This window comes from Mchenga conophoros, linkage group LG9 (assembly GCF_057382185.1).
Source record: "Mchenga conophoros isolate Kocher_MC1m ecotype Shallow Benthic linkage group LG9, M_conophoros_male_GT1.1, whole genome shotgun sequence".
Taxonomy (NCBI): domain Eukaryota; kingdom Metazoa; phylum Chordata; class Actinopteri; order Cichliformes; family Cichlidae; genus Mchenga; species Mchenga conophoros.
In genome coordinates, this window is record NC_140534.1 from 19,353,810 (window position 1) to 19,368,536 (window position 14,727).

Genomic DNA, 14,727 nt, shown 5'->3' on the forward strand with positions numbered 1-14,727 from the left:
AACCCTGATACTAGAAACTGCGGTGACATTCTGAAATGTCTTGCTCAGGCAGAACGACAGTCTGAAACCCAAAGATTTTTAGTGTGTTCTTATAAAAGGGTAGGAAAACATGAAATTTTTCCCATTGGAGGAGCTGGATTCAGTGAAAGAAAGAGTGGCTTTAGAAGAGAGGGCTGAGAGTGGAAGATGAACACAGTACAGAATCCAAAGGCTTCATTCATTCAAGTTGTCGCCAGCACAGCCAATCAAGCCTTAATCCTTCAAATGTCTGTGCCTATTAAATATTATAAATATCTTCTTAACGCAGACAACACGCGCTACATGACAACATAAGGTTTATTATAGTGATTACACGATTTCCTCCAGTGACAGCAGCTCCAGTTTCTTGGGGATTTGTTTGTGCAAAACGCATTGTGATAAAAAAATGAAACAGCAGGAATATAGTTTAAAATGTTAGATTATTTGGTTCATGTGTCTATGGGATGTTAAGAAAATCTGCAATGTGCTCTCGCAATGTAATGCAATGATAATGTGACTTGTAGTGAACAGGATTTGCTGAAGTTTTTGTATTGATTACATTGTTGCTGTACTAGCCTGCTTTGATCAGTACACTCCAAACACTTAACAACAAGGTTATTTTTGTAACATTTGGTTTTTGTATCATTGCTATTGAGTTTTTTTTTTAATCTGTGGTGCATCTGAGTTTTGTTATCTAGATTTATTGTTCAATGTTTCTTGTCTGATTACGTTCATTCTGATTGTTTGTTTCCAGTCTGTATTCCTCATCAGGGTGTGTAACCTTTAGTTAGCATCATTTGTGTTTCCTTTCTATCTCCTCAGTCAGTGTTTAATGTCTCCATGTTTATCTCCTGTCACTGTCAAGTTCCCATGTCTCAGTCCTGGTCTGAGTGTTTGTTACTTCCTGTTTTATTTTGATAGTCCTTCATCTCTTGTCTCTTGTGTTAAGTTTTGCTTCCCCTCGTCTCGTTAGTCTGATTCCATTCATCTGTGTTCCCCGGTGTTTCCCATCTCTCTAATTACCTGGTGCGTATACATTGTCGGAGTATCCTTTTGTTCTTTGTTGTGTCGTCTCTTGTGGTTGTGTCCCTCACTGAAACAAATGTTTGATTTTCCTAGTTTTGGTATTCTTGTATTTCGTACTTTGTTTTAGTTTAATAAAACCAGCTTTTAGTATACCCCGTCGCGTTTGGGTCGTACTTCTGCCAGCAACACAGCCTACTGTGAGACACCTATAAGTGATTCTTTACATCCTTTAACTGTAAAATTGAAGAGCATATACACAGAATTTAAATCCAGACACTTTAATATTCCTCTCACCTCATGCCTTATCCTCTTATGCCTCAGTCATACAGGTCTATAGACCAGGTGAGTAGTTTCTGAAGGTTGCTGACTGTCAATAGGTACAATTGCAAGATTGTTTTGGTCACTAGCAGATTCTCATGGTTATCTGTAGTTTGAAAGGTGTTGGTTGCAAACGAAAGGCACAACTTTTACTGTGAAGTTGAACACTTTCCATTTAAAATTTCACTTTGCTAACAGGGTAATTAGCTAGTGTTTGTAGAGAAGTTGGCATCTTCTGTGCAAACTACGGGCAACAGTGGAAATCTGTCAATCACAAAAGCAATCGCAAGGTTTTCAGGGCAGCGCCGTGCCTTTTGTGGTCATTTTCACTCATCCAACAGTCCAACACTGTTTTGCTAAACCTTGTGACAGTGGTGAACATGGCTGTATACAAATAAACGGCTTGATTTGAGCTTCCCCAGCTTCAAATCCAAAAAGTAGAAAAGTCAAAATCACGGTATTCACCACTCTCTTGATCTTTGGTATACGTGATTGAAATTTGAAGCTTACTATTTTTTTCAGTTACTATTTTAAAAGCTACCAGGCTGCTACATGTTTTTTATTATCAGGATTTACAAATTTCATTTTGATTTATTTGCACAAACTAGGATTATTATTATACATAATTTTAAACTCAATACCACTACCCAGAAAAATAATCAATGCCATTTTCAATACGAAAAATAACAAAAAAATTAAATGGATTATTTTTTTGAATAAATACTAGAAAAATACCAATAATTAAATAGTTATTAAAGTAGGAAATACAAACTATTTTAAAGCTTAACTTTTCACTTGAGATTGCGGTTTCTGTTATGGAATTAGTTAACCCAAAAGTGTGAAAAGACCTCCCTAAAACACATGTATCCTCATAATCCAGTCATCTGATGACTGTCTCCCACCCCAACCCACCCCGAGTAAAGTAGCCCAAGTGGTTCAAGCTGCCCACACTAGCCCACCATTTTGCCAGGACAGCCTAACCTTATTTTTCTGTCCAATCTATCTGGGCCACAATCAATACAAACAGTGATTTTTCATGGTCCTGGCAGGGGCAAATTAGTCTCCCAAACATACAGCACCACTGCTTAGACAGAGAAGAGAATTCATTGACTCTGTCCAAAAAGAGGATGGGAGATGCTCTTTTTTTGCTCTTCTCTGTAATACCAACTGCAGCTGGGTCCTCCTGACAGGCCTTACCAAGCTGCTCTCGCTGATAACACTGGCTAGACAGGCAACAATGAAACAAACACTGTAACCAATTACACAGGCTGCGGATAGAGACAAACGTTTAGAGAAACACAGCTGACCACAGCTCCACAGAGATGGCCCCAATCTCACTTTAATTACATTTAGGACGTTATAGTGCATCACCAGTTAATCAGAGCACCAAACGGGATCCAGATGGATGCTGGGTGACAGGAATAGCACTGTTTGCTGAATGGGTACTGCTTGGAAAGCTGGGATTATATTTGCGTTTTGCTCTACATTGCAGCGTGGCTCGCTCTGAGCTGCTAGAGTGAAATTAAATAGCTGTTTATAGAGGCGCTTCGCAAGGAGCACAGCTGAATTATGCCACTGCTCTTTATTCTCTGAGCCATGGTTTTGAGATGTGCATTAAGCCGTCAGATTCAGAAGGGACAGAATACCATTAGCGTAATTAGGCTGTGCTCTGTAAAAAAAATAAAAAAATAAAAAATAAAGTAAAATCTGACAGGTCCAGTGTAAACACAAGACGAGCAATAGAGCACCTTTGTTACGTACATTTCACTCCGGCGGAGGATGATGTGGGAGGTCTGGAGGATGAAGACGAGGAGGAGGAGGATGTTTTGATGGGGAAGGAGGTCTTCCCACGGCGGGAGGAGGGAGCGAGCACCCTGGAGCGTTTCAGCGGGATCACAGCTCTGGGTGGGGGGGCCACTCTGCCGTGGTAGTCAAAAAGCCTCAAGAGAAGAAAAACCTATAATATTACACTTGACTTCTTACGCATTTTCCATAGGCCCTATAGCAGTCAGCAAATGTTCATCTAAAGGGTTATTTGATTTATTTCACCACTGCTTCTTTCCACAGCCCTCTCGCTATTTCCAGTATTGAATCAGAAGGCAGATTTGCTATGGATCACTCGACTTCCTTCTCTCAAACAGCACAGGTAAAACAAAAGACAGATGTTCCAGTTCAATTTTCCTGAGATCCCCATTTCTGTTCCACTAAAGGGTGTGTTGCATGCATGGAAATAATCCCTTCACATATATAAGAGGATGAAATTGAGAGGGTGCTTAATGTCAAATAAAAGTGCCAGCTTTGACTGTTCCTGGTGACACCAGATTGTCACAGCTCTCAATGTGAAGTTTGACATTTAGAAAATAGAAACTGTCTCTGCAGATAAGCACTCTGATCATTGGTGGATAAATGTGAGACAAAACAAGTGTTTCTTCATCAGCATGTTGATCTGTTCAGTCTGCACGACAACTCGACTATTTCAGTGTACCTGTCTGGGAACGTGAATAGAATTTAATAGGCAGGACAAGTGTCTCAAAGTCTGTTTTACTACCCATTTGCTAAGACGCAGAAGAGATGTGAATAGTAATTATTATCACAGAAAAACAGCTCTGCAAAGCTTTGAATTCTACACATTTATATGGTCATAAACAATACTCAAGTAGGCTGTGGCATTTAAGTGATGCTCAGGCCTAAAGTATGACGAGAAAGGCAGGATGGACTCATGGGTTGAACATTGTTCATGCCAGATTCTAACCCTACTATTCAAATGTTGCAGCAGAAATCAAGACATCAGACCAGGCAACAACTTTCCAATCTTCTACAACCCAGTTTTTGTGGGTGTGTTAGAACCATATCCTCAGTTTCCTGATCTTAGGAGTGGCACCCAGTGTGGTCTTCTGCTGCTGTAGTGCACCTGCATCTAGGTTCAATGTGCTGTACATTCAGAGATGCTCTTCTGCATATCTTGGTTGTAAATAGGGTTTATTTGAGTTAACGTTGCCTTCCAGTGAGCCTGAAGCTTTGTTGCTTTTTACAACAAAGCATTTTCAGAGAATTTCTGTTCACTGGATATTTTCTCTTTTTCTGGCCCTTCTCCGTAAACCCGAGGGTCAGTTGTTTGGGAAAATCCCAGGAGATCAGCATTTCTACAGGGATTACATGCACCAGCCCATCTGGCACCAACAACCACACAATTTTTTTAAGATTTATTTTTGGAAGTTTTAGCCTTTATTTGATAATACAGTATTTAGGGTGAAAGAAAAGCATAGCTTGAACCCAGGTCAGAAAGTTGCTTTAATAAGTAGTTAAACAGGTGTACCTAAAGGTGACCAATGAATGCATTTCAAACTGAAATTGTAAATACCTCTACAATGTAACAGAGCAATGCAGTTTTCGTGGTGTAGCCAACATGCACAGCTAAAGACCAACATCAAAATAGTGAGAATGTCACAGCTAATGTGACATTCTAATGTCACATTAATGTGAGAATGCAAAGCTTGACAGATGTTACAATTAAACTGAGTCTATAGAAATTATAATGTGATGTATAATGTTCTGAAATGTTACATCTGATCACATATTGGTAAAAAAAAAAAGAAGAAAAAAGAATGGTACCTACCTGCTGTAGAAATCATCCCTGTAGTACTCGTAATCAAATTCATAACCACTATTAGAAAGACAGAAGGGGAGGAAGGCACAGAGAAAGACAGAGAAAGAGAGAATGCGATGGATTATGATAAGAGGAGCCATTTCAAGCCTGTCAAAAATAAGCAGATAAAACACAAACTGTTCCGACTCAAACGGACATGCTCTAGTTGACGCCTACAGCCCATCACAGGTTAAGCAGTAAGCCTAAGCTACGCTGACATGCAAAGACCACAGATCGAGAAAAGATCAACAAAAAGTTTGAGAGAGCCAATACAGTCAGAGTCAAAAAGAAAAAAAGTTTTTAAGACCCTAGAGCTGAAAATCGATGTGGCACGCTCAGGATGACAACTGATTTAGAATTCAGGGAGAGCAATAAAATAAAGAGAAGCAGCGATGAAAAGGAGTTGTTTTGAAATGCTGCTATTCTCGTAGGAATTTTAATGTATTAATGATTAATGCATTACTATTTCGATTTAGAACAGTGTAGTGTTGGTTTTTGCTTCTCCGGATCCTGCTCCATAATTACCATATTACACCCGACTCATTTCTACTGCAGATATAAATTGCAAATGAGGTTCTATGATAAAACAATGCAAAGACTAATAAAATTAGTGTAATAATACTGTAAAAAAAAGAACAAACTAACCAACAATTCACAAAAGTGTAAGGTATAAGCTTTGCCAATGAAAGCGTCCCAGTGACACTTTCCCAGAAAAAACATGCCTAAACCTCTATCACATTAGTCTGCAGTAAACAAGCGCAGCTTTGATCTGTTTGTGACCAGGAGATGTGTGCGGGGCAGAGAATCAGGGTCATGCTTAATGAAGCTTACACAACAGTTTCTCCTTCGAGATTTACAGACTTGTGCTGAAAAAACTTCAGTCGACGTTTTAAAACTCAATTAGAACGAGGGGGAAAAAAGCGAACATAATAGGGATCCTCATATTTTTAATATTACTGCACATTTACATCAGCTGGAGCAGCAGGATGTGAAAGATGATTAATATTAATGATAAGAAACTTTTCCAGAGGAGGAACATGCTGGAAGAAGGGCAAATCTTACCTGTAGACAGCTGAGAGCGGCCGTTTGGAGCCTGCTTTGGGCCTGTATGGCTTGGGCTCCCCGGCCATGTTTATGTCTGTAAAAAGACAAAGCGAAAGTCTTCAGTCATCAGTCATAAAGGGGTGTTTTTACTGTGGATTAAAATAACATACAGAACACCTATTGTAACTGTGTAATTTAAGTATTTTTATTTTAGTTTTAAGTATTTTTCTTAAAAAAAACCAAAAAAAACTATCCATCTGTTTCTTTGTCTGGCGATGTGTGGTCCAAATTTTCTTTGCAGGAATTTTAGGTCAGAACACGCTGTGTGTGGGCTGCCTCGTCCTCTTCCTCTGCAGCAGAGGACACACAACAAAACAGCAGCAGAGACTCTCACACTGAGCTTAAATGAAACACGACCAAACAAATTAATTAACAACATCAAATAAAAATGTTTTAAAGCTCTGTTATTTGGGGTCTCGACCGATTGTACAGAACTTAACTATACACATTTCTTGCATGACATTGTGCACACACTGCAAATACTCAATCACTACTAACCGACTCGCAATAAAACTTTGAAAGTTAAAGCAAATCCAAGGATGTTTTTGCCAACTAGTTAGCAAATATGCACATTTTTCTCCTAGTGACTGATGGTTGCTAGGTGGTGGCTGACTTCTCTCTATGGCCTGTATGAATGGTGCTTTTGCAACTGATTTCCCAGCAACTGCCATTAACCTCCAGCAACTACTCACCAACCGGTGGGGGAACAAACATTTAATTAATGGTTGACATAGTGTAATGAACCAGTGTCTAGGCCGAAATTGCCAACATGATTGTCACGCGTCCAAAATGGCAAACAAGTTAACGCCACATGGTTAGCGAGCACATGTCCTGTAAACCTCAAAAGAATCTCATGATTTCATTTTTGCTATTGTGTTCACTCTGGTCTGTTGTAACATGTCATACTTTGAAAACAATGCGAACTGAAATACAGCTGCACAAAAAATACCTACAAACATTAGGTTTTATTCTATCAGGGGATTACTTTAGCACTACATGTCTAGTTAGCTATGTGCTAAAGTGAGCTTTGTGCTTTGTGCTATAGCTAAAGCAACAGCAAAAATAACTGCGTGGCTCACAGCTTTCTGACTTTATCAAAATCACAATATAATACAGATAAGATGCTTTAGCCTAACTTACAACAATATAATTGTCATGGTCCTGGGCCATGTTGGCCCAGTGTTCTTAGTTTTCTTGTATGTTTGTATTTTGTTCCTTATTTAGACCATGTTTTCTGAGTTGCCCTGTTGTGTTGTTCCCTAAGTGTTTTCCCTTCATGGCTTTTACCCCCTGTGTGCCCCTCTGTGTATCTGTGAGCCCTCGTCTCTCCTTATGTTTTATTCCATGTTTCCCCTGCCCATTATGTCCAAGTTCTCCCCGTGCTCTCTCTCCCCCCTGTGTGCCCTCTATGTATTTATGAGCCCTCGTCTCCCTTTGTGGTTGTTTCATGTTTCCCCAGCCCGTTATGTCTGTGTTTTCCCCGTGCTCTCTCTCCTCCTGTCTGAACCTCTGTGCACTTCCTGTTTACTTTGTGACTCTCACGCCCGTACATGTCATGTTCAGTTCACCCCGCCCTGTCTCGTTATGATTATCAGTGTCACCTGTGTTCCCCGTGTGTTCCCACTTTCCTCGTTTACCCTCCGTGTATTTCTGTCTGCGTCTCCCTCTGTTCGGCGTGACGTCGTCCCTCATGCTGTGTGTGGATCTCCCTGTGAGTTCTTAGTTTATGGTTTCCCAGTTTAGTCTAGTTTGTATGTTTGTTCTCCCAGCAAATAAAGCTGTGTTTTGAGTTCACCTCCCCGAGTCTGTGAGTCCTGCATTTTGGGTCCAACTCCTGCCTGCCGCACAGCGATTCCTGACAATAATAGCTTAAAACTTGCATTGGTGTTTTTGACTTGACAATAGCTTGCAGCACAAGTAAGAATACTGACAGGAGTCCACATTTTCCCCCCATACGCCAATCTCCAGAAAAGTTTGTGTGGTTTCAGCAGTTCATAAAAACTTAGTTCTGGATTGTTTACCCTCTTGGTAGTGCATTCCACTACACTGCAAATCTCAGGCACTTTTCAGTTTGTTGCTTGCAGACAGAAAAGATGAACAGGCACCTTCATACAACACAAAGTCAGTGAAATGCTGTGTATTGCTTCCCCTCAGGTGTGGACCAGACTTAATTGTAGTCTGTCTCTATGTGGCAAGCCCAGCTATGAAAACATAGAGGACATAAGGCCAGATTACAGCACAAATGGTAGAAGTGTGATTTCTTTCTCTCCTAAGAAAGCAACTACTCCATTATGTCTGTATCTGTATTCGGTGGGATACTATCTTCTATGAAAACCTTTAATTTTGTGCTTATACTTGCTGGCAACTTAATTATACTGTGTCAGTTTTGCTATCTGCTCATAACTGTTGAAAAGGAAGTTATCTTACTCTCTGTATGAATAAATCAATATTCGCTTCTGAATATTATCATGCAGTATACGGGATATCACAGAGATTCATTCAGTGTCGGTGTTTCCTACGCTGCGGTGTAACCTAATTTAAAAGCCAAAAACTGTGCCCATGAAAGTGAAATAACTTCCTTTCTTCAAACATCCTCACATCGAGCAACGGCTTGTGATGGTGGCACACAGTTCAAAGCCATGGCTGAGCACAAGGGAGCATAAAAGTACTTCATAATACAGAGATTTAAAAAATCAATTTAAGCTCTTTGGAAGCTTTGTGCTGTTTCCGCTGCAAAACTGAACTTTTCATGCGACATTTAGAAAAAGCTGCAGTACCGTCGAGTAGACTCACTAAATTCGAGGTGCACTGCGAGAGCCAATTTTCTAAAGGCAAGACTGGAGACCTTGCTGCCGTGCACTGGAAAGATTACAAAACAAAATTGTCGTTGCAAGGCACAAGAAAATCCTTGAAAACATACAAACAATAAAAATAAGTAAACATTAAAAGAAGAACTAAAACAAAAGCAGAAAGTTAGGAGGGCTTTGATTTATAGCCGGCTGTTCGTGCTTTCCGTAAAAAATTCTTTTTACTATCAGGCGTAGAGGTTTTGTGATCCAGCCAGTCAGTGATGCAGACATTTCCATCTGTGCATTGCCAAGGGTGCTGCAAGGTCCTCATATTTTGTGAAGTCTGAGTGGCTTCTGGGAGACGAGCCAGTTGGTCAAAGTAAAACACCGGAAAAATGAGGAAAACAGTCCAGGAACTTTATGGATGCAGATATGAGGTGATATTTCTGAGGTGAGGGAGCCTACAACACCTTAACGTAACACTTTCATGTGAGGTCTAGTATAAAAAGTAGCTTTCCAGAATCTCATCCCACTCTGAGGTTATTATTCTTCTAAAAATGAATAAAAAACCATAAAGGAGGGTGAAGCAAATAGATCACTTGAGGCGAAAAGTGAAAAAAATTTCCATAGTCTAACCGAAGGCGGAACAAAAAATCCCATCAAGTGCTTTTTTTTAATATTGTCCTTGATATCACACAACTGTTCATGAGCATCAGCATGCTCAGCAGTAGCAACGCATTAGAAAGGCCATTTCCTAACTGGCAGGACACAACAAGTTTACGACTGGGAACAATGCACCAATCAGCAAACGCCCTTGAGAGGATAAACCCACACCCCATTGTGAAGAGCCTTGGCTAAGTGCCTTGTAGGTACATAGATCACTTTAAAGGCACTTTCTGACAAATTGTTGTTTTTTGCATGCGGCCGTGTTCTCACTATCACTTTGTCCCCTCCAGCAACACACATTTGCCTAAATAATTTATGCATCTGCTCTGCCCCCCTTCGTCCCAACACCAAACAAGTGGAAGCACCCCAATCCCCAGGAGTGGAATTGCACTGGGGTGAAAATAAGCTGCTGGCAAACTCTTGCCTCCTTCTCCCAGAGGCTGCTCTCATGAGAAATAGGATTAAAGCCTGGTCTGTTTGTATGCTGCCTACTTAGACATGCTAAAACACAGACTTTTTACAGAAAGCTGCATGACCAAATGAGTGTGAGTGTGTGTGTGAGTGTGCATACTTGACAGAGTATGCAAGGATTGACCATGATGGTAACCTTTGGAGATAATTACACTTTTGCTCATCAACCTGAAAGGTTGACTTACAAAGAGATCAGGTCCAAACCTTTAATTAGCCCACAACAGCCCAACTAAATATAATTGGCATCTAAAACCTGAAGTGATAAAAAAAAAAAATCTCTGACAGCTCTGTTTTTGTGAGCCATTATTTTTGATTCAGCATGGTTTATATGCAGTACAGTCAAATCCATGCTGTTCAGTCCATGACAGGTATCGCCACTGCTGAAGGCTAAAAGAGCCTTAGCCTATTTCGACTGAAGCTGTCAGTACATGTGTGGTTCAAGCAGAGTCCAGTGGAGCAATCAAAACCACATTTTCAAACCTCAACTGTTAACTAACACAAAAACTGCACACTCTTTGATTCAACATTTTAAGGCTCTTTTCATGGATAAATACCATTGTTATAATCAACCTTTTGGAATGTAATACATTTTTTAGTGAATTTAACATCTTTTTAATATGAACTGTTTGTGGAACCAAAACATGGCATTTGAAGACGTGTTTGGGAATAGATATAAACACTTGTACATCTATTCAGGTGTTTCATTAACACAACAATCGGTTATTCTGACAATGACTCTCCCAGTATTAAACCTACCTGTATCGGTGAGAGAACCATGTTCTTTAGGATCTCATCAAGTTCAGGACCTTCTTTCAAGAAAATAGCAACCAACTAAATCTTCATACATCCCATCTGTTCTTCATCTTAGGGATATGTTATTGACTTACTGAATAATACTGAAGCATTTGTTCATATGTAGAGTTAACAGTTAATGGCTCAGAATTATTATATCAGTGTTAAACACTGCAGTTCAACAAAGATCCATACACCTTCTTCTGCCAGCATTTATATGTTTCATTTTTTCAAATACTTGAAATGTTCACATTTGTTTTTTGACAATAAACTCAACCTTGTACATTTCAGACAATTTCAGCTCCTTTTTGCTGGAAGGTTGTATTTTTCTACTATAAATACCTTAAATGTGTTTCATTGGGTTCAAGTAAAGCAACATTCTTGGTAGGTCATATTTCTTTTTTTCCCCTTTTTTTCGCACTTTTTTTCTTCATTGTGAACTCTGGTGTAGTTTTGGCATTGTGTTTTTGGATGGTTATTATGCTAGAGCATTCGTCTTCTGCCAAGTCATTTTGTTAGCCAGACCTTTGGTACATCCACAGGCATTCATGGTGCAATGTGGAAATGCCATCTCAGAAGCACCTTCTGTCCTTATGGTTCTCCGTATGGTCACACTCCCACCTCTGTGCCTATCAGGGTTATGAATTCACTGCAGTAGTCCTTGGCCAGATTTACGTCAAACATGTTCTACCTCATCTGAGACTCAGAAATTCATCTTAGTCCGATCTGACTAAAGCAGAGATTCAGAATATTTATCAGGCTTTAATCTTTAATTGAAGTTTAATCTTATAGTTTTGTGCCAAAGAACAAGCCAGGGATTTTTTTTCTTGGATGCTGTCCAGTATGGTTGATGTTATGCAATGTCCTTTCTGCTTTTCAAACTGTCATAGTAACTCTGATTCTCACTGATAACCCTTGTGCCAAGTTTCCTCTTGCCTGTCTGTGTTTCACATCTAGATTCTAGGATGACGCCTGATTAGTAGTTCAAAGGTTATTTGTAGGCCCTTGTACTGCTGCAGCTGTGTTTTAATTGACTTTTAGTTATTTTGTTTAATCATCATGTGTTTTTTGTAATTTAATCTTTACGAATTAAAACAATTCTTCAATTTCTCTGCCAATTCCTTCATTCGTGGACAATTCACAGCTCATTTTATAACTGCGGTTATGCAGTGGGGCAAATAAAAAAAATTACTGGTGCACTCAAATGCATTTCAGTGATCACAGGTTTTCTCACATGGATGTCTGTGATAACAATGGTATTTGGGTTTATTGCAATGAGTTTCCACTTTGGGGTTTTTATTTGCAGTATCAGTACTAGGTAAGTAAAGAGAAATTCTTTATGTGTAAACTGATAAATAATGCAATAATTTAGAGGCTGAATTATAAATTGTATAACAAATCTGTGCACTGAAGGACAGAGAAAATCCCAACAATATTATGAACTTCTATGAGCAAGCACTTTGATAACAGTAGGAAGGAAAAGCTCCCTTTTAACAGGAAGAAACCTCCAGCAGAACCAGGCTCAGGGAGGGGCAGACACTGTGACCAGTTAGGGTGAGGGGAGGAAGACATGGAAAAAATGCCAGACATTTTTATTGAAAAATTAAGCTTAGTGTGCACATTTCTGTAGTGATCTGGAAATCTGAGACATGACAAACCTTTGACGTTCCGTTTGTTTGACAACTTGCTTGTTAGCCACAGTTGCCCAGTTGCACTAATTTATTAAAGATCTTGATTATTCAAATATAATAATGTGGTCTTGCTTTAAGGACAGAATTTGTTTTGGCATCTTGTAAGAATGCTGTAGCACTGTTTCAAGCTTCGGTTGGGATCCTATAAGCAGGCAAAATGACATATTTTCATGTTTGCATCGTCACTTCTGTATGTGGGAAGTGGACTTGAAGGGAACTGATTGCAATCCATGAGCCAAGATCATCCACTTTTAGCAGAACACTTTGAGTTTGTGTAGGACTAAAAAGTCATTTTAGTATGAATGAGATGCTCAGTGCTTTTTTTCTGTTCTTCTCTTTTCCTTAGTTTCGGGTTGCTCACTTGCTCAGTCTGCAGCTTGGTCATCCATGGTTGGAGGTGGAGCTCTCCGTGATGCTGAAAGACTTATAAAGAAGGTCTGCTCAGCCTGGGCAACAATTTAAAAAAAAGGGTCTGACCTTGCAGCTGTGCAAATGTACACATAATGCAATTTCAGTCTTTCAGTGCTGAAATTAATTGTAGATATATTTAAGCTAGCCTCCAATTCTCTATCTCTAAGAGACGGCGCGTGCCTGTCTGTCTGTAGATACTAAAACAAGCATAACCCAGGTATGAATAACAATTTAATGCTACAATTTTACTGACTAGGAATTGGGGGGAAAACAGGGCTCTGGATGTAAACTGCAATGGAAAGACAGAGGCACGAAGCATAAGTAATCGCCAAAGACAGACTTGTGTTCCTCTGTCAAGAAAACAAGGATCCGTGACTCCCTGAAGGAACATGCCCATGTGTTTTATTGGTCTCATTTGCTGCCTTACATCTCTGTCTCCCTCAGACTACTCTTGCTCATGCCTCCTGTTCCGCCCTCGGTCTCACCCTATCACTCAATGTGTCTGTTCGTCTGTTCCCATCCCCCTCGCTTTCCCTCCCTCTATCACCTTCCCTTTCCTTCCACACGAACTCGCACAAGATGATATCTAACCCACCTCGCCATCCGTCACTTTCTCTCACAGCCCATATTTCTTCCTGTGTCTCTGCGCACTGCGAGGAAGCTCATTATGAGACATTTCAGTGCTGAGCATCACCTGTGGGGCCCTTTCTATTTGACACCTGTGCCGCCAACGAAAGCTTCACAAGTCTTATTTCTTCCCCTTCTTTCATTAGCAAGGGATGAATAAGCGCAGAGCAATGGAAGTCAAGACGCTGAATAAATCACAGCTATAAACTAAGCCATATGGCAGCATATTGTACAGGAATGACTGGGAATGAGAAAGCACTCCTGCGAAAACTGACAAGACCCAAAAAACATAAGGAGAAGAATATGAATGTACTACTGGAACAGACGAAAATCTGCTCGTCCTGTTGAAGCCAGCAAATCAGACTTTAATCTCTCTGCCTCTCTAGCTTTCTGTTGCGTCGTAAAAAATGAGACAGTGTACCGTTTTTTCTCCTTTCTCGATCTTAGGGAGGAGAAAACCAGCTAATAGCCTCAGGCTTCAGGAAGAGGAGAGCTAACAGGCATGGGTAGCAGGGGTCAACACAAGGTCTTGGAGAGGCAGAGACAAGAGTCTGTCTTAGTGAGCCAAAGAACCTTTCTGTATTACTGTGGGAAGAGTGCTGGAAGATTGGCAGATTCCTGAAAACTGCCTTTTGCGATGTACTGCTCCCATCAGCCGTCTCTGTGTGCTATCGGTATGGTGACGATTCAGCCCTCCAGCCTTCAACAGCTCATTTGGTACAGGTTTTTCTTTAAAACATGGGGGGTAACTACTATTGTCTACATATATGATTAGTCACATCCATCAGTGTGATCAGTGCTAATTAAGATAAACCTGCATTCCAGCTACTCATTAAGCTTACAGCCTTAATGAGAGCAGAAATATGGCACAAGCTCCTTTGACCAAAATACACTTGAAGTGAGTCATGCCTTTTAAAGCGCGCACACACAAACACAGCAACAAAGTGGTAATTTGCATGTCAAACTACCTTGTGCTTGGGCAAAATGTCCTTTCAGCACTAAGAGAAAACCCAACAACCAAAACACAGCTGATTTTGTCGGTTTCCGTAGCTGCAAATGACCTGTTTGGACGCCTGCTGTGGTGCGGCACAGAAGCTATAATTGAGAAAACAACAATTGATGAAGCAGTCATTACATGTGTACTCTTCCATACAAAGACTGAAAATAA

At 40.2% G+C, this 14,727-nt stretch overlaps 1 protein-coding gene across 2 annotated transcripts in view; it reads right to left on the reverse strand.

Moving 5' to 3' along the window:
• Nucleotides 1–14,727, reverse strand: part of ralylb (RALY RNA binding protein like b) — a 132,463-nt gene that overhangs the window by 23,501 nt on the left and 94,235 nt on the right. For both annotated transcript variants that reach the window (XM_085286827.1, XM_085286825.1), the window contains exons 3-5: nt 6,071–6,146; nt 4,979–5,026; nt 3,124–3,302 (exon numbers count right to left, since the gene is read on the reverse strand). In XM_085286827.1, the coding sequence (XP_085142953.1) occupies nt 3,124–3,302; nt 4,979–5,026; nt 6,071–6,146 (303 nt within the window). The remainder of the gene's footprint in view (nt 1–3,123; nt 3,303–4,978; nt 5,027–6,070; nt 6,147–14,727) is intronic.